The sequence below is a fragment of the Tetranychus urticae genome, chromosome 2, assembly GCF_039701765.1.
Source record: "Tetranychus urticae isolate SD_2017Ah chromosome 2, NJAU_TeUrti_SD_1.0, whole genome shotgun sequence".
NCBI classification, from domain to species: domain Eukaryota; kingdom Metazoa; phylum Arthropoda; class Arachnida; order Trombidiformes; family Tetranychidae; genus Tetranychus; species Tetranychus urticae.
Window position 1 is genome coordinate 10321760 of NC_142959.1, and position 17432 is coordinate 10339191.

General features: G+C 32.5%; 5 protein-coding genes across 5 annotated transcripts; 2 read left to right on the forward strand and 3 right to left on the reverse strand.

Moving 5' to 3' along the window:
• Positions 1 to 25: 25 nt before the first annotated feature.
• LOC107359594 (mitochondrial ornithine transporter 1-like) lies at positions 26 to 1753 on the reverse strand. The gene is made up of 3 exons (XM_015926101.3): positions 1060 to 1753; positions 820 to 986; positions 26 to 756 (listed from the first exon to the last, which is right to left on the reverse strand). Exons 1-3 carry the CDS (start codon positions 1539 to 1541, stop codon positions 473 to 475), a joined length of 933 nt encoding a protein of 310 aa, XP_015781587.2. The 5' UTR covers positions 1542 to 1753; the 3' UTR covers positions 26 to 472.
• Positions 1754 to 6588: 4835 nt separating this feature from the next.
• LOC107359388 (regucalcin-like) lies at positions 6589 to 7651 on the forward strand. Its single transcript, XM_015925873.3, has one exon. The coding sequence runs from the start codon at positions 6656 to 6658 to the stop codon at positions 7574 to 7576; it is 921 nt and encodes a 306-aa protein (XP_015781359.2). The 5' UTR covers positions 6589 to 6655; the 3' UTR covers positions 7577 to 7651.
• Positions 7652 to 12143: 4492 nt separating this feature from the next.
• LOC107360028 (dolichyldiphosphatase 1) lies at positions 12144 to 13350 on the reverse strand. The gene is made up of 5 exons (XM_089267456.1): positions 13207 to 13350; positions 13032 to 13132; positions 12700 to 12968; positions 12482 to 12610; positions 12144 to 12411 (listed from the first exon to the last, which is right to left on the reverse strand). Exons 1-5 carry the CDS (start codon positions 13259 to 13261, stop codon positions 12345 to 12347), a joined length of 621 nt encoding a protein of 206 aa, XP_089123582.1. The 5' UTR covers positions 13262 to 13350; the 3' UTR covers positions 12144 to 12344.
• Positions 13351 to 13472: 122 nt separating this feature from the next.
• Positions 13473 to 16535, reverse strand: LOC107360027 (mitochondrial ornithine transporter 1). Its single transcript, XM_015926643.3, has 5 exons — positions 16141 to 16535; positions 15698 to 15756; positions 14140 to 14631; positions 13907 to 14073; positions 13473 to 13842 (listed from the first exon to the last, which is right to left on the reverse strand). Exons 3-5 carry the CDS (start codon positions 14610 to 14612, stop codon positions 13559 to 13561), a joined length of 924 nt encoding a protein of 307 aa, XP_015782129.2. The 5' UTR covers positions 14613 to 14631; positions 15698 to 15756; positions 16141 to 16535; the 3' UTR covers positions 13473 to 13558.
• Positions 14845 to 15796, forward strand: LOC107360029 (uncharacterized). The gene is made up of 2 exons (XM_015926647.3): positions 14845 to 15068; positions 15135 to 15796. The coding sequence occupies exons 1-2, from the start codon at positions 14992 to 14994 to the stop codon at positions 15553 to 15555; spliced, it is 498 nt and encodes a 165-aa protein (XP_015782133.1). The 5' UTR covers positions 14845 to 14991; the 3' UTR covers positions 15556 to 15796.
• Positions 16536 to 17432: the final 897 nt, after the last annotated feature.

Here is a 17432-nt window from a genome sequence, read left to right on the forward strand (position 1 = left end):
TAAACAAAGATAAAAAAGCAAAATATTAAGTTTAAGTATTTATTTTGATGTCATGAATTAAATTGAATGACTATATTATCATGCTTGATAGTGATATGATGACAATATACTTGGTTGCCCTTCAATAAGCTATTGAAAACACACCACCAACAGTATTATCTGCCCATTTATGTAATATTTAATTGGAAAAATAGCTTGAAGAGTAGGTGCAAGTATTGAGTAATTTGATGACTTCACTTAAAGTCACCTTCACTTAAATTAGATGGTATAAATTGTGATTAGAAAAGACTTCATTGCTGATTGCCTTCTCTATTCAGATAATTCATGTATAATTCACAATCAGGAAGATTGGCTTAATCTTGATCTGTTTTAGTTCGAGACAGAAAGGTAAATTTTGAGCATGTGAACACAAAAGTTATTATACCATATTATGTATAAAGCAGTGTATTAAATTGTGTATTAAACAGTGTATTTAAAACCATCCAATACTTTGAGCGCCAGAAGACATAAAGCTTTTTGAATATTCAAAAGTAACAAATAAAGCAGCATTAGAAGAAAACGAACTGAGCAAAGCTGGTCCTAAACCTTTATATAACGCTCTGAAACCATTTGTGCGATTAATTCTTATCATGACTTTGAGCATCGATTCGTCTGTAGGTTCAATCTGCATGCGAGATTTGGCAACATCAAAGGGAAAGGTTGGTATCCAGAAACATACTCCACCGATTCCTCCGGCAATGACTGTCGTAAGAAGCCCTGAATAAAAAATGAAATTAAATATATTTCACATTGATTGCCAGATGATTCAATAAATCGAACCTGCAGTCTCTGGTTCACCACTGGTAAAATAATGCCTAGAAAATTCATAGCCACCAAAGAAAAAGAAACAACCAGGCATTTCTCTGGCAAAGGTCGGTGTTAAACCTCTGAACATTCCGATTAGACCTTCATCTTTCAATATTTGACGAGTCATCCCGAAAGCAGTGCTATTGGAATGAATGATAAAAACCAGTGAAACAGGTTTAAAATAGGTTTGATTTTAGCGACTTTTTAACTCACACTTTACCACTTTGACCAGTTTCCTTTAAAGATTGTAAACGACATTTTATAAGTTCAGTCGGACAGAGAGTGAATGAAGAGAAAAAAGCAGCGAAAAATCCAGCAATTGCGTTTTCTAGTGGTTTTGGTGCACCTTCATTTCCAGACAAATATGTAACACCTTTTTGACAAAAACCGTGAGCACAGAAAAGAACTGAATTTTCAGCAATATTGGCTGCCAAAGCTGGGAATGTTCCGGCGTAGAGGCCTCGAAAAAAACCTTCCGTTTTAAGTGTTTTCTTGAAACATTGTAAGCCGTTATTGTAAAGATGAGGGAATGTTTGCAATTTGACTTTCACAGTATCCAAAGGCTGGCCAACAAAAACACTAGCTGATCCTCCTAATGAACCAGCAATAAATCCAACAACTCCTTCAATGAAATGGCGATGAACAGCAAAACTTGATGCAGTTATACTTTGGGTGATATCCTGAGATTGAATCATATTTTTTAACTAAAAAATCTAAAAAACTAGAAATACTAATTTTCCGAAATACAAAAAGTTAGATTAATTAAAAAAGATTCGAGAAAAACTGTTGAAATGATGTCAACGAAAAAAGTATTCATAATTGAAATACGATTGTGCATTGTTAGAGGTTGTACAACGTACAATGTACAAAAGTTTGAATCTACACTTTAAAGGAACCCTAACCAAAAATATTACGAAAGTGATCAACTTTGGGCGTTTTTCATCCTTCACATCATAACTCGTGAACCATTGATGTTGCAAGCCTGATGTTTTAACGATAAACTTATGCGAAATGATAAGCCACAAACAGAGTTCAAGTTCAAGATCACTTGGTTATTTTGAGCAAAATTTTCTATCTCGTTCTTGTTCAGAATAGTTTTTTGGCACAAGGAAAAATCATTTTAAAATGTCATTCAAAAGTCAAATGAAAGAGAGCTCGAATGTTCAACAAAAACGTTTTACAATTCATGCTAATCTATGGTTCAAATATGAGGATGAAGTGATGATTCCTGAATGTTTTGTATATTTAGATCATCAGTATTGCATCAAAAGTATTATATTTGTAATCAGTAAACGACACAAGTCGAGTTGAAAAATAATGGCCGAACAAAAGGTCATTAATCTTGGAAGTGAATTCGTAAAGGATATTTAGTGGTTCTCAGTTCTAAGAAAATCTTTTCAATAAAAGCAAATTTTAAGCAGCATGAAATGCAACTATTTTTATTAATCTGGGTTTAATTAAGAAATCGACCTCTGATAAATAAAATGTAATTAAAATGCTCAAACTCTGTTCTTCCTCATTCAGAGCTATCTTCTAGATCTAAGTGGGACAACTTGATCCTGCTGGTGGTTCATGCCTCTAATTTTGATATTTAATCATTGATTAAAATTGACTTCAACTTAATACCTTGATAACTATTTCTTACGTTAGCAGAAGTGGCTTTACTGGTGAGGTCTGAGAGGAAATTAGGGTGAGATAAATGAACTATTTTCAAATGTACGTTTCTGAGTGCATTTCATCTCAACATCGATAGCAATATGAGTGTTATTATAATATTATTATTAATACTTGGTTAGTTACTACATTATCCCTTTAGAGACCGATGCTTAATGACCAAATTAATATGTATGCCGAAAAACTCATTGCGAGTTTAGCATCTAACCCTCATACACCCGTCTGATTCCCTCACGTACTCTTTGAATTTTCCCGAGTCTGCAATGCAGACTCTGCATTGTGACTCGGTACGTATGTATTGTAGTATGTAATATGTAGGGATTCAAGTACGCGTGTTGACAGAGATAATATGTAACACTGTCTATAAATTACCTTGAGTCACATGTACTATTAATACATGTATATTGTAAGGTGGGAAATTGGTGAGGATAAATGATGAGATGGTGACATTACTGTCAGACTTATGACGTTGGTTTAAGATGAGTCTTTAAAGGACTGAGGGACTGGGTGAGATAGTAAATTGAGTTAAATTGAAATGGAACTTTTATGTTGACGATAATTCTTCACATGTTTTATTTCAATACTTAATTTCAATACAAAGTTTAGTTCACCACAAGTTACAAGTTACTTAGTTACGACGAGCCAAGACCTCTATTGGGTCAGGACTGACTTCTCTTTCTCTCTTTTCTCTTTTTATACCGTTGCCTAGGTCTGACCTTTGTAGACCTGGCTTACGTGACCTCTTAGTTTCTTCTTATTTCTTCTCACATAAATTTAACTTCAATGCATAACGATTTGACAGATTTTATTATTTACTTCTTAACTTTTTAGTATTTCTTGATCCTAAGATCAGTTACCAGGCCTCATCAGACCGTCAGTTTCTTAGAATAATTAAATAAAAAGGGATTTTAGATTTAGACTGGCAATTCGTACTTTCAAATAATACTTAAAATTCCAGATCCTTACATCTTCCCCAACTTGTTAAAGCCGAAGCCTCTTTCGGCTGAATTATTTTTTTATCCATTCATGTTCATTTTCATAGCTTCTTTGTGTGAAATAAAATTTAGTTTCTTCGTTCATACACTACGTGAATTCATCAGCTTTGAATTTGATTCTTCTCGTTTTTTTGACATTATTCTTTACTCTTTTGCTTAGGCACAACTGGCATGACAATTTATTTATTTATTCATTTATTTCAGATTCAATTCATATGCTTATTTCCGTACTTTCACTTGCGTTATTTTACAGTTCACTAGTGAAATTTAGATTTTTAAATCCTGTTTGTTATTGAGTACAATGTGATTAAATAGACCTTATGCAATCTACAAGATTTCAGGCATGATTACAATACGAATTTTTTTTGCATTTTTGAGATTAAATTATAGAGTATAAAAGATTATATATGGTGTTAATAGATTATTAATTAATTATAATGTTGAATTATATCGTGTACTGTCAGACCAATATGTATCTTAAGTTACAAGCTAAAATTCATTCCTCTTGCGCATGTTCAGTTTACTCTTGTCAGTCCTGCGAAAAGTGAGGCCTGAGCTCATCGTTTCACATTTGTTTTGAGGACAATTATAATTTTTATACATTACTTGTTCGCAATTAACTTGATTATTATCAAATGGTTGATTAGTATTATCAAGGTTAGAAAAATCTAGCGATATAATTCATTATTATCATAATATACATGGTTAACATAATTGAATTCAGATTTATTAATCATGAATCTACCAGACTTAACCGTTTCCTTTTTGCTGGCTTGGTCATTAATGTTCATGTTATTCCAGTCCAAGTGGATCTTATCAATGTAGTTTATATCCTCTGGTAAACATTGGGCTTGATAATTTGAAACTTGGTCTGACGGGAGTTGGTGCTTAGGGTGCGATTGGATGGGTTGTGTGTTGAACGAAGTATGGTTTGGTTGGGTACTGGAAGAAGTTCTTGGGTAAACTTGGTTTGATCTGTTTGGAGTTTTATTGTCAGACCTACGGTAAGTCTGATTGAGACAGTTGTCAGACCTATGAGAAGGCTGAATAGTATAGTTGTCAGACCTATGATAAGTTTGATTGTGATAGTTGTCAGACCTATGGTAACTTGGACCATTAGCATTGTCAGACCTACCATGAAAATGATTGTCAGACCTATCATAAGGTGGGTTATAGTTATAGTCAGACCTATCATGAGGACAATTAGAATAATCATGGGACTCATTAGGATAGGAATTCTGATATACTTTTAGTTGATTGAACTCGCTATTTTGTTGCTCGGTGTATAATTTATAAATTATTTCTTTTAATTCTAAAAATTCACTATCAGAATTAGTAGGGTTTCCTTTCTCCAGATTTTTCGCATGTTCGCGGAATTCAGCAACAGTCTCAGGCTTTGCAGTATAAAGAGCCGATTTCAAATTTTGTTTAACACCCTTAAAAAGGTATTTCAATATCTCTTTTTTTTCCATTTTTTCATTAAATTTTATGCAAATATCTTTAACATCAATAATAAATTTTATTACGGGCTCATTAGGCTGTTGCTTGCGACTGTTTAACTGTTCAAAAAGAAAATCCTCATATGAAGTAGGTAAAAAGGTACTTTTTAATTCCTCAACAAATGCAGGCCAAGTAATTTTATTCTCTTCAAGTCTCGATTTTATTTCTTGTTTAAACCAAGCCTTAGCAGTGTCTTCTAAATAGTTGACAACTTTCTTAACTTTTTCTTCATTAGACCAATCATAAAAACTTGCGAATTCAGTAAAATTATCTATGAATTTCAATACTTGGACTGAGATTTGTCCATCGAAAGGAACTAGTTTTGGGGGTTTTAGAATTGGGACTGTAGTACGCAAGGCCATTATTTCTTCAGGCGTAAGAATGCAAAGTTGTTCAAGGTGATAATCTGAAATTGTATTTATGCTATCTAATGAATTAAAGGAATTCACCATTGAAATATTCAGAAATAGAATCAATTGAAAAAAGATTCTGTCATGAAAAGGGAAAAGTTTTGTCAGGCCAAAGTTTTACCTTTGTTTGTTGAACTTGCGCAGTGTTAAGTTGAAAAAGGTTGATAACTACAATGGATACGAATGTGATGGCGATGGATATGGGTGATCATTAGAGTTGTTAATAAACAGGTTGAATAATAAAGTTGAAGTTGAATAAAAAGGTAGTTGAAAATGAACTTAAATTGAATGTTCTTTTTATAAGACACATAAAGCATTAAAGTCGATGAAATTTCACGTAGTCAGGATGAGGATAATTTCAAGTTAAATCGAAGTATGAGACCAACGTCAGACCTGGCTTCAATTTCAAAGCAGTAAATGATGAGATAACTTTGATTTCCAAATGATCATAATGTAATAAGTCATGATGATGCAGTCAAATCAGTGTCCTCACTTATAAAGCACGAGTTCTAAGTGGATAGAGGTCTAAAAAGACCTCTCGGTGGAACCTCCATAATTGTAAGGTGGGAAATTGGTGAGGATAAATGATGAGATGGTGACATTACTGTCAGACTTATGACGTTGGTTTAAGATGAGTCTTTAAAGGACTGAGGGACTGGGTGAGATAGTAAATTGAGTTAAATTGAAATGGAACTTTTATGTTGACGATAATTCTTCACATGTTTTATTTCAATACTTAATTTCAATACAAAGTTTAGTTCACCACAAGTTACAAGTTACTTAGTTACGACGAGCCAAGACCTCTATTGGGTCAGGACTGACTTCTCTTTCTCTCTTTTCTCTTTTTATACCGTTGCCTAGGTCTGACCTTTGTAGACCTGGCTTACGTGACCTCTTAGTTTCTTCTTATTTCTTCTCACATAAATTTAACTTCAATGCATAACGATTTGACAGATTTTATTATTTACTTCTTAACTTTTTAGTATTTCTTGATCCTAAGATCAGTTACCAGGCCTCATCAGACCGTCAGTTTCTTAGAATAATTAAATAAAAAGGGATTTTAGATTTAGACTGGCAATTCGTACTTTCAAATAATACTTAAAATTCCAGATCCTTACAATATAAAGTCACACAGCACAAATGAATGTATGGTACTTGTAACATATCCCTTAAACCTGTAAAAACTCTATCATACCTTTAAGTTAATTAATCAGTCCAAATCTAACACCAATGGCAAACAGTGATAATTACTCCGTGTCAATTGCCTCTCAGTATGTTTGTGATTTGGGCGAAGGACCATTTTATGAATCAACAAGTGATTCCATTTATTATGTTGATGCTTTCAAGGGAACCATAATTCGTTCATCATTAAATGACGAACCAAGAGATGTTCATGCTCTCGGCACCAGATTAGTTTCCCTTATCATTCCATATGCTAATGACAGTCAAAGTTTCCTTGTAAATTTAGACGACAAATTGGCCAAATACAATTGGAAAACTCGTGATGCTCAGATATTGACCTCATTACCTCAACATGTAGATGGCAAAGAGAGATTTAATGATGGAAAATGTGATTCTCGAGGTCGACTAATCGTAGGGTCAGTTGTTGAATCGAATCAATTTGAAGGAATTGTTAAAGGCAAAGGATCCATCTATCGTCTTGAGGGTAATCAGCTGAAGAAGTTGGCTGATGGTTTTACCCTTCCCAATGGTATGGATTGGTCTGTTGATGGAGAACTATTTTATTTCAATGATTCACAGGAACAGAAAATATATGTGTTTGATTATGATCATATAAATGGAACCTTATCAAATAAAAGAGTTTTCATTGATTTTAAAAATCACACTGATTTCAAGTCAAATGAATATCCTGATGGTTTGGTTGTTGATGCTAACAATTTCATTTGGACTGCTCTTTATGGTGGAGGTCGATTGGTCAAGATCAATTCAAGAACAGCAAAAGTTGAATTATCAATTAATGTTCCTGCTTCCAAAGTTACTTCGTTAACCTTTGGTGGACCTCAACTAAACAAAATTTACGTTACATCATGTTATTCAGAAAGTGAACCAGATTCTGGTAAACTTTACTTGATCTATTCTTTAAATAATGAAATAAAGGGTAAAGGTTTTGCACAAAAATTTGTTTCTTAAACACTGTTGACTATTTTAATTGTTCAACTGTAAAAATATTTTTGTCATTCTCAATAAAATCTTTACAGAAAGTGTTTTATGACTTGTATTACATGGACATTACGGGTATTACGAGTATGATTTGTTTATTATTATTATACAATAGCACTGTGCCATTGAAGCGTGCTTTCAAAGTGCTGTATCTGGGACGGGTTGTTGCTAAAAAGACACAATAAACACATTAGTTGTTACCTTTATGCACAAATTGCCACAAATGGACGAAAAGAGGCTATAAATTAATTTCTTTTGAATTTAGACTCGATTGGTTTTTAGGGGATAGAAACTGAATCCATTTGTGCGATTCGGAAGTTTCTCTGATCGTTATTTATCGAGCTAATAGCGTTCAAATTTGAAACTTCGATCGCCTTTTATTCAATTATGGAAGCAGATTATTTTATGAAACTCATTTTAGCTATGTAACTTTTGATTATCAACCATTAAATTTGCTTATTTTGTGAAATAAAACTTTTCTTTTTCTGTAAAACAAATCAGTTCAATTTTGAGTTAAACTGATAGCATTCTGTACCCGTAAGAGTTAGACCGCTGAAACTTATCATTTTGTCCATAAAAATTGTTGGTTCACATCATGGATTGGATTTTTTTCTCAATCCAACAACAGTTCTCTTGATTTTGGCCATTGGCCTTAAAACTTTGAGCTTCAATATTTCGAGAATGACATTAACTACAATCATTATTCATCGACTAAACATTAGATTTCATTATGGGTTATAATATATCCAAATATTAAATTCTTAAAGATCTCACAAAAAAAGTTCCAGCGTTGCATTATTGTGTCAACGATTTTTATCGACGGATAATGCGTTTTAGCTCTCTATCACATACTGTCACAGAATAAGAAGGTTTAACTGAAAATCGTAGAATCGAAGTTTTACAGAAAAAGAAAATATAATTAGTCAGAATAAGGGAATTTTCTGGTAGATCATCAGACGCTTATTCAGTTTAATGCGTTTTAGGAAAAAATCTACTATTTACTATATAAATTATTATTATCCATAAGTTTCAACAAAGGGCTGGTTTTTTATGCATTTACAAATCACTCAAAGTCTCAACTCTTAACTCTAACTTTGTTGCCCTTAATCCTTTGCCAATCTAATTACCTTACAACTCTGCCTAGAGTAGGAATATTGAATTGGAATGAACAATGAACGATTCCAAAATGAAAGCAATATCTTTGGCAGCTTTCCATATTTTGACAATTTAAATACATTAGTTTGCCCATTATTGAGTCAATAGACTTACTTTGGTTTAGTTTGGTTCTTAGCACTTGCTTCCCAATCTTCAAGCGATTTGAATTTGTCACTTTCGTTGATTAAGGTTGTGGTCTTGAGAATGTAATTGTCTCGAGAAATCAAAGAATAAATGTCGGTCAAGAGAACTTCTTATTCTATGTTCATAACAAGACCACATATAATATATAATATTACATTACTAGAGTACGATATTGAATAAGCAAACACTTCTTCCTTGATCGCAATCATAAGTCTGATCGTAATCACTATGCGCTTCATAGACAGGACCATTAATTGATTGATGATAACTGATTGATTGAAGGATGGCAAATGGCTTTTATAGCGACCATTACTTTGTTTGGCTTAAGCTCGGGTTGACATAAAATTGTCTCTAAAAGTAAAGCGCAATATTGATTATCACAGCGGCTATTAACAACTAAAAGCGGAGTTTGCAAGATTTCAGTACTAATTGGTAGTGGATGATATATTTTAGATGTTACCAAAGGATCATTGACTAAGTTATCTGAATATAAACATGAAAAATGAGTTAATTTCAATGATTTGCAGTTAACTTACACTGGTTTGTTGCTAAAAAGGCACAATAAACACTTTAATTGTAACATTGATGCACAAAGTGACACAAATGGACAAAAAGAAGCCATAAATTAATTTCTTCTGAATTTAGACTCTGATGGCTTTTAGTGGCATAAAGTTGAGTTTATCAGTGCTTTTAAAAAGTTTCTCTGGCTAATAGTTCTCGAGAAAATCGCGTTCAAAGTTCAGACTTCGATCGCGTTTTGTTCAATTATGGATAAAGATAATATGATGAAACTCAGTTTCCTGATGTAAATTTTGATGATCTAACAGAAGGTGCAGATATTTTGTGAAATAACGTTTTCTTTTTCTCTAAAAGCTCGATTATTCGATTTTAAGACTTCAGATTTTCAGATGTTTTTAAACCTACTTTATTCTGTGACCGAATGTGATAGAGAGCTGAAACTTATTATCCGTGGATAAAAAGCATGGGCACACATGGTGGGTCGATCACTTTTTTCAATATATCAACAGTTCTCTTAATTTTGGACATTGGCCTCAAAATTTTGAACATCAATATTTCGAGAATGATAGCACTTACAATCACCATTCTTTGACCAGATATTAGGTGCTATTATGGACTATAATATAATATGAATAAATACTGAAAAAACCTGAGCCAATTCATTTAATAACGAGCATATCATTGTATTTGCGATAACAATTTACCATTACCATTAACAGTACCAAAAGGCTATAACTTTTTTTGCAGTATCTTGAAGCATCTGAAATTCCACTATATTATAGTCTGTAATAGCACCTAATATCTGGTCAAAGAATGGTGATTGTAAGTGCTTTCATTCTCGAAATATTGATGTTCAAAATTTTGAGGCCAATGTCCAAAACCAAGAGAACTGTTGATATATTGAAAAAAGTGATCGACCCACGATGTGTGCCCATGTTCTTTATCCACGGATAATAAGTTTCAGCTCTCTATCACATACGGTCACAGAATAAAGAAGGTTTAAAAAATGCTGAAAATCTAAAGGCTGGAAATCGAATAATCGAAGTTTTAGAAAAAAAGAAAACGTTATTTCGCAAATTAAGTGCACCTTCTGTTAGATCATCAAAATTTACATCAAGGAAATGAGTTTCACAATATTATCTTGATCCATAATTGAACAAAACGCGATCGAAGTCTGAACTTTGAACGCGATTTTCTCGAGAACTATTAGCCAGAGAAACTTTTTAAAAGCACTGATGGACTCAGCTTTTATGTCCCTACAAACAAATTGAGTCTAAATTCAAAAGAAATTAATTTATGGCTTCTTTTTGTCCATTTGTGTCACTTTGTGCATCAATGTTACAATTAAAGTGTTTATTGTGTCTTTTTAGCAACAAACCAGTGTAAGTTAACTGCAAATCATTGAAATTAACTCATTTTTCATGTTTATATTCAGATAACTTAGTCAATGATCCTTTGGTAACATCTAAAATATATCATCCACTACCAATTAGTACTGAAATCTTGCAAACTCCGCTTTTAGTTGTTAATAGCCGCTGTGATAATCAATATTGCGCTTTACTTTTAGAGACAATTTTACGTCAACCCGAGCTAAAGCCAAACAAAGTAATGGTCGCTATAAAAGCCAATTGCCATCCTTCAATCAATCAGTTAATTAAGGTTTTTAGTTTCGAGGTATTTCAAACTAAAATGGATAATAGTCAATATCTCAATACTATTCTCGATCATGTTGAAAGATTCTATCGTTATGCTCATCAGTTGATAATAGTTGATGATTCAGTTGTGCTTGCTCCAGACTTCTTACCCTTTATGGGACAGTTATTGCCTTTGCTTCACTATTCCGATGCCAAAGTTAACTTCATATCTGCTTGGAATGAAAATGGCTTAACTAACACATCAACTGATCCTAGTCTGGTTTACAAAGTTGACAATGCTCATTACCCCATTGGATTAGCGTTTATGATTAAACGGGGAACAAGGCTATCGACTAATCAGTTAGATGGATCTTTATGGTCACTCGAACTATTTAATATTCAAGGAAACCAAATCATTGGTGATGGCATAATTCCTGATCAGTCCAGAGTCTTGCCTACTTGGAAGATCGGTATTAATGGTCCTGTCTATGAAGCTAATAACTAATAGTTAGCATTTATGATCACACTTATGATAGCGATCAAGAACGAAGTGTTTGTCTGTAAGTGTTCGCTTATTCAATATCGTACTTTAAGGTCGTAATATTGCAAATAACTGATGATATTTTTATTTATCAACAGAGGAGAAGAAGTTCTCTTGGCCGACATTTATTCTTTGATCTCTCGAGACACAACAAACTTAAAATCGTACAAACAATCATTCACTATCTTAACATTGCAATATTTCAGCTACTTAATTTGGATGAATATTGTCACTCCCTTTTGAAATAAATTCAACAATAAGATATCAAAACACTCCACATCGTATCAAACCTGATTAGACCTAATATTTATTTGACTGCAGCTCATTGTGTCTCTATGTAAACACGATTTAATCAAACAAATTATCATAAACTAAATTAACAATGTTTATCCTCTTTCCAGGATTGAAATTAAAAAATACTTCTTGTAACTCAAAGAAAACATGGAATACAGAAATTGAGGTGTTCCACAGAATTTTTAATGTCGTGTATTACATTAATTGGATCGAAGTAACAATTTAAAAATTGAATGAAAAAATGCGAAAATAGCAGTTTAATGTTTTAATTTTTCGTGTATGTTGTGATAAACATATAATCAATCATCACTAAGGGAAAGTCCATCCAAAACGAAGCATTACACTTATAATGAATAATATTTATGTGATAAATAACTATCGTCAAATAGCTCTTGTTGAATAAATTGCCATTGGAAATTTAATAAATATACAAAATAAAGAGCAATAAACTCTATTTGAGCTTCTTCTTTCCACCACTAAGTTTCCACGTGTTCAAACCAAGAAAACGAGAAATTTTCCTGTGTAAATGAAATGAGGTTGAAAAAATAGATTAGAAACAAGTGCATTTAAAAACCGTAAATATCTTACCAAGTTGTTATTTTATCAAAGTACTGGGCGAAAAAATCCCAAGTTAGTCTAAACCAAAAATAACCAAATAAAGATCCAATCATTGCACCAGCAATACATTGTGATGTAAAATGATAAAGAAGATATACTCTGCAGAAGACAAAAACCGAATTAGATTCGTAACAATATTTATGTTTGAGATGCTTAGATTTTTACAATATAACAATCTTTCTTCTTACCTTGAATAAAGAACGGCGATAAGACTTGAAATTAATAAAATTATCAATAGCCCTCTGGTTAATAGGTTTTTATGACTAGCTTTGAAAATTAGATATAAACAACAATAAGCTGTGAAGAAACCCATGCATTGACTGTGTTGAGAAGGCATTCCATATTTATTTGCACTTCCAACAAGGTGATGTGGATTTTCTGGCCTTGGGTGTTTCAACATACGCTTAGCTACAACATTCATCACCTCATTTAGCATTTGTCCTAAAAAAACACATATCTAAAATAAAAACAAAAACAAAAGTTATGTATTTGATGTAAATGGAAGTCTCAACGAAATTACCGTTGGTAGATCCCGGTTGTGTAAAACTAGAACAACGTAAGATACAAGAACCGCTATAGGGATTAGGCTTAAGTAGGCAAGCAAATGTCCAAATTGATCTCCTAGAATTTTAGATGAAACAATAAGAAATTGGTTAAAGCAAAAAAAATCCGAATGTTACAAATGCACAGCTTACCTCTTGGAAATTCAACACAGGTTAAACTTGTACTAGCCCAAGTTAAATTTTCCATATTTTTAGAGCTGACAAACGATTCAATATAAGTTCATAATCTTCAAGATAATTTATAAGTTGAAAAAGCTCACAAATTGAACAAGTTTTTGTTTAAAACAAATTGTTAATTCAAGTTGAATCATGTTTCCATAGAGACATGGTGTAGAAAAATGCCGCAAGTTTTAAAAAATATATTTTTTAAATAAATAATTACAATTGTAGCTCAATGATTGCTCCAAGAAATTATACCATGTATTAAAAACAAACTTTACATGCAAACTTGGCATATAACAAATATTAATTTATAAGCTATAAATTATAACCATCCAATACTATGAGCACCGGAAGACATAAAGCTTTTTGAATATTCAACAGCAACGAATAAAGCACCTGTAGCAGGGAAAGTTCTGAGCAATGTTGGACCTAATCCTTTATATAACGCTCTGAGTCCATTTGTGCGATAAATTCTTATCATGACTTTGGACATCGATTCGTCGGTAGGTTCAATCTGCATGCGAGATTTGGCAACATCAAAGGGAAATATTGATGTCCAAAGACATAATCCACCGAATCCGCCAGCAGTGACTGTTGTTAGGAGTCCTGGATGAGAAATAAAATCAATTAACATCAGATGATTCAATCAACGTTGATTTATCAAACTAACCTGCAGTCTCTGGTTTACCATCTGTAAGCAAATGTCTGGAAAATTCATAGCCACCAAAGAAAAAGAAATAACCAGGCATTTCTCGGGCGAAGGTCGGTGTTAAACCTCTGAACATCCCAATTAGACCTTCATCTTTGAGTATTTGACGAGTCATCCCGAAAGCAGTGCTGTTTGAATGAATGATAAAACCAGTGAAATAGGTTTAATTGATATTAGTGACTCTTTTAACTCACACTTTACCACTTTGACCAGTTTCCTTTAGAGATTGTAAACGACATTTTATAAGTTCAGTCGGACAGAGAGTGAATGAAGAGAAAAAAGCAGCGAAAAATCCAGCAATTGCGTTTTCTAATGGTTTTGGTGCACCTTCATTTCCAGACAAATATGTAACACCTTTTTGACAAAAACCATGAGCACAGAAAAGAACTGAATTTTCAGCAATATTGGCTGCCAAAGCAGGGAATGTTCCGGCGTAGAGACCTCGAAAAAAACCTTCATTTTTTAGTGTTTTCTTGAAACATTGTAAACCGTTATTGTAAAGATGAGGGAATGTTTGCAATTTGACTTTTACAGTATCCAAAGGCTGGCCAACAAAAACACTAGCTGATCCTCCTAATGAACCAGCAATAAATCCAATAACTCCTTCAATGAAATGACGACTTGCAGTGGATTCAGTCACAATTTGAGAGGCATCCTGGGAATTCATCGTATTATTCAATTACAATCTACAAAGTAGTAAGAAAATAAATAAATTTATGCAGTTTGAATTAAAAATTCATCACAAGTTACTCTGGACAAAAAACATCTGAAAAATGAAGCTTGGGTTCAAACTGAATTCATGAAAAGTTAGTGGTTTGGAACAAATAAACTAACAATAAATTATTGTAAATAAATTTAAAAAATGTGATAAATGTATCCGTAGTATGACCAATAGCTTAAGATATGACTCGATTGGATATGATAAATGTGTGGCTAGCTGCAAAGCCATGTGTCGTCAATAGATAGCTTTTTTTCTGACCCATAACATCAGTTTTACCTTATTTTTAAGTGCATCTACAGTATTTCGACCTTTTTTCGGTTCAATTATGAATTCAAATTCTTTTCATCCCCATCATACACTGAAAATTACAATAACCAGACATGATCCAAGAGTTAAATCAAGGTAAGATATTTTGTTAATATTTCCTTTAAGAACATTTTTGTCAACGGTTCTTTTTTCTTAATGTAGGTTGCTTTACGAAACCGTTAAGCCTAGAGATATCAATGTGGATGATGATTTAAATATTGTACCAATGGATATTGATTCAGATGTTGAGGACGAAAAGAGAAGAACTGCATTCATAACGAAAAGAAATGTTGCTCGTAGTCTAAGAAAATTAGAGAAGAAAATCAGACGATACTTCAAGGAAGGGTTAAAGCTGGCAAAGGAGGCGACCGAGAAGGAAGACCAAGAATTGAGGGAACAATCTAGAAATCTGATTAATGAGAAGACGGACCATTTTGTTACGCATTACAGGAAAAAATTGACTTTATATCGCAAAATGATCGACGACCCTTCTTGGCAAATTGTGGAAAAAATGCCCTTAAAAGATATCAAACATAGATTGATATTTCAAAGACACAATTACAAAGACAACTTCTTCTCCTAACCGCTTCATTAAAAATGTGATCTGAGGTGTTTCACATATGAATATAATACATATACATATCTATTTCAAATATTTCAAATATGTTTTATGATTTAGTTTATATTGCAAAAAAAAACAAAACACATGAAAAAAATAAACAAACCTTTGTAACGGGTGCCTTGTAATAACCTTGTAAAACAGAAGACCAAAAGATGATGTTACCTGTAATTACACTATTATATTAAAAACTATTTAAAGTAAATGTTTAGGGTTTGGAGGATTAATTGTAATTGTTGAAAGTCATCAGTCATGATAGAAAATCTAATTATATTAATAACAGCTGAAGTAATAAAGTACAAATGAAACATTAAGGCTGAGATGGAGAAAAGGAAAAATTCGCTATCTCTTTTTTTGTTTATCTGTAATTTTATCTGAGTTCTGTGAGTTACTTATCATCAGCATTATTAGGGAAAGACGAGGAAAAGTAAAGAGACATTTTTAGGCCTTGTAAAGTCGAAGAGATGAGATTGATCCATGAGTTCGAGTGATTGTTTCAAGATGATAGTATTTGTGATAGGCACGATTTAGTGATGCTTATTTACTTACAGTTCACACTAGGGAATCCAACGTTTCCTATTTGTTTCTCTTCTGCTTCGATCCCTTTGATTGCAGCTCTCCATGGTTGTAAACGTTGAACAGATTGAATACTTTGACAAACTGAACTTTGAGAGGATTAAACAGTTTGAATGGTTTGACAAAAATATTAGTCAAAGTCAGGCTTATGGTTAAGGATTTTAAAATAAAGATTCTCACTTTCACAAGCTAATAATATACGAAAAGACTTTCATCAGAAAGTTTTAATCATGTCAGGTTTTACCATGTTTAAAGTAGATTATTTAATCAGCAATCATCAAACATTAAAGTAAATTTACAATACAAGATCAGTTTATTTTAAAAATAGTTAACATATAAAACTTGAGGTTTTGATTCTCTTTTTTATTAATCAAAATGCCCTCGAGTCTCTTAAGCCACTCAATATTATTTATGCCAGATGGCAGCATAATGCTCTTAATCAGTTGTTGATTTTTAATTGAACTTGATTGAATCAACAAATTTCAATTTTAAAATTGTTTTTTATATTTTACATAATTTACCAAATAAAAACTAAATTCAATTAAATTAGAACCGATTTCTCGCTCTTTCCTTTCTCAACCTGAGTAAATGACAAGCATCTTACATCTGCAAGTCAGTCAAACGAGTAAGCTAAAGAAATATTATCACAGAAACAAAACAAGAATTAATCAACAAATCAAATTCTCGCTCTAATTTGTGAAGGTTCACACTAAAAATAGACTGTTTTGAAACTTTGTATAAATAATCAACAATTGGACTCTTCAATCCTGAAAATAGCTTATATTTCATCGATGACATACTCAATATTGCACAATGATTTCATCTGAAAATCAAAATTGATTAGAAAAAATCAATCTCTGGGAATCACAATCAAATAGGAATCTAATATAGTTTCAGATCCACACCTCCAGCAGTTAATCAGTTCGTTATATGGCAACAAGACACACACCTTTTTTGCGAACAGAATCAAAACAAGATTCAATAATCAGTGATGCTTCTAAATGACGAAGCTAACCACAATTTAAACAGTTGAATCTTCAAGATTGCCTTGAAATCATCTGGTAAAATCATTCAAACCTCGACTCAATTCTGCAATCCAGTTCTAAATCGAAACAGTGACTAAATTTATAATAATTTTCATCAAACTCATAAAATATCAAAGAGTCAAACTCAAATGAATATTAAACAAACCTTTGTGAATGAATGATTCAATAATTGCTCAAAATTTGGTGATTTGACTGATAATGACTTCAACTCTTTGCTAT

What these genes read in the sequence shown, in the direction of transcription:
- LOC107359594 (XM_015926101.3), bottom strand. Translation starts at nt 1,541, where the DNA reads ATGATTCAATCTCAGGATATCACCCAAAGTATAACTGCATCAAGTTTT. An exon ending in ACTGGTCAAAGTGGTAAAGT is followed by an intron (nt 987 to 1,059) that starts GTGAGTTAAAAA and finishes TCATTCCAATAG; the next exon opens with CACTGCTTTCGGGATGACTC. An exon ending in TGGTGAACCAGAGACTGCAG is followed by an intron (nt 757 to 819) that starts GTTCGATTTATT and finishes TTTTTTATTCAG; the next exon opens with GGCTTCTTACGACAGTCATT.
- LOC107359388 (XM_015925873.3), top strand. Translation starts at nt 6,656, where the DNA reads ATGGCAAACAGTGATAATTACTCCGTGTCAATTGCCTCTCAGTATGTT.
- LOC107360028 (XM_089267456.1), bottom strand. Translation starts at nt 13,261, where the DNA reads ATGGAAAATTTAACTTGGGCTAGTACAAGTTTAACCTGTGTTGAATTT. An exon ending in ATCGCCGTTCTTTATTCAAG is followed by an intron (nt 12,611 to 12,699) that starts GTAAGAAGAAAG and finishes TGTCTTCTGCAG; the next exon opens with AGTATATCTTCTTTATCATT. An exon ending in TTTGATAAAATAACAACTTG is followed by an intron (nt 12,412 to 12,481) that starts GTAAGATATTTA and finishes TCATTTACACAG; the next exon opens with GAAAATTTCTCGTTTTCTTG.
- LOC107360027 (XM_015926643.3), bottom strand. Translation starts at nt 14,612, where the DNA reads ATGAATTCCCAGGATGCCTCTCAAATTGTGACTGAATCCACTGCAAGT. An exon ending in ACTGGTCAAAGTGGTAAAGT is followed by an intron (nt 14,074 to 14,139) that starts GTGAGTTAAAAG and finishes TCATTCAAACAG; the next exon opens with CACTGCTTTCGGGATGACTC. An exon ending in TGGTAAACCAGAGACTGCAG is followed by an intron (nt 13,843 to 13,906) that starts GTTAGTTTGATA and finishes TTTCTCATCCAG; the next exon opens with GACTCCTAACAACAGTCACT.
- LOC107360029 (XM_015926647.3), top strand. Translation starts at nt 14,992, where the DNA reads ATGAATTCAAATTCTTTTCATCCCCATCATACACTGAAAATTACAATA. An exon ending in GATCCAAGAGTTAAATCAAG is followed by an intron (nt 15,069 to 15,134) that starts GTAAGATATTTT and finishes TTCTTAATGTAG; the next exon opens with GTTGCTTTACGAAACCGTTA.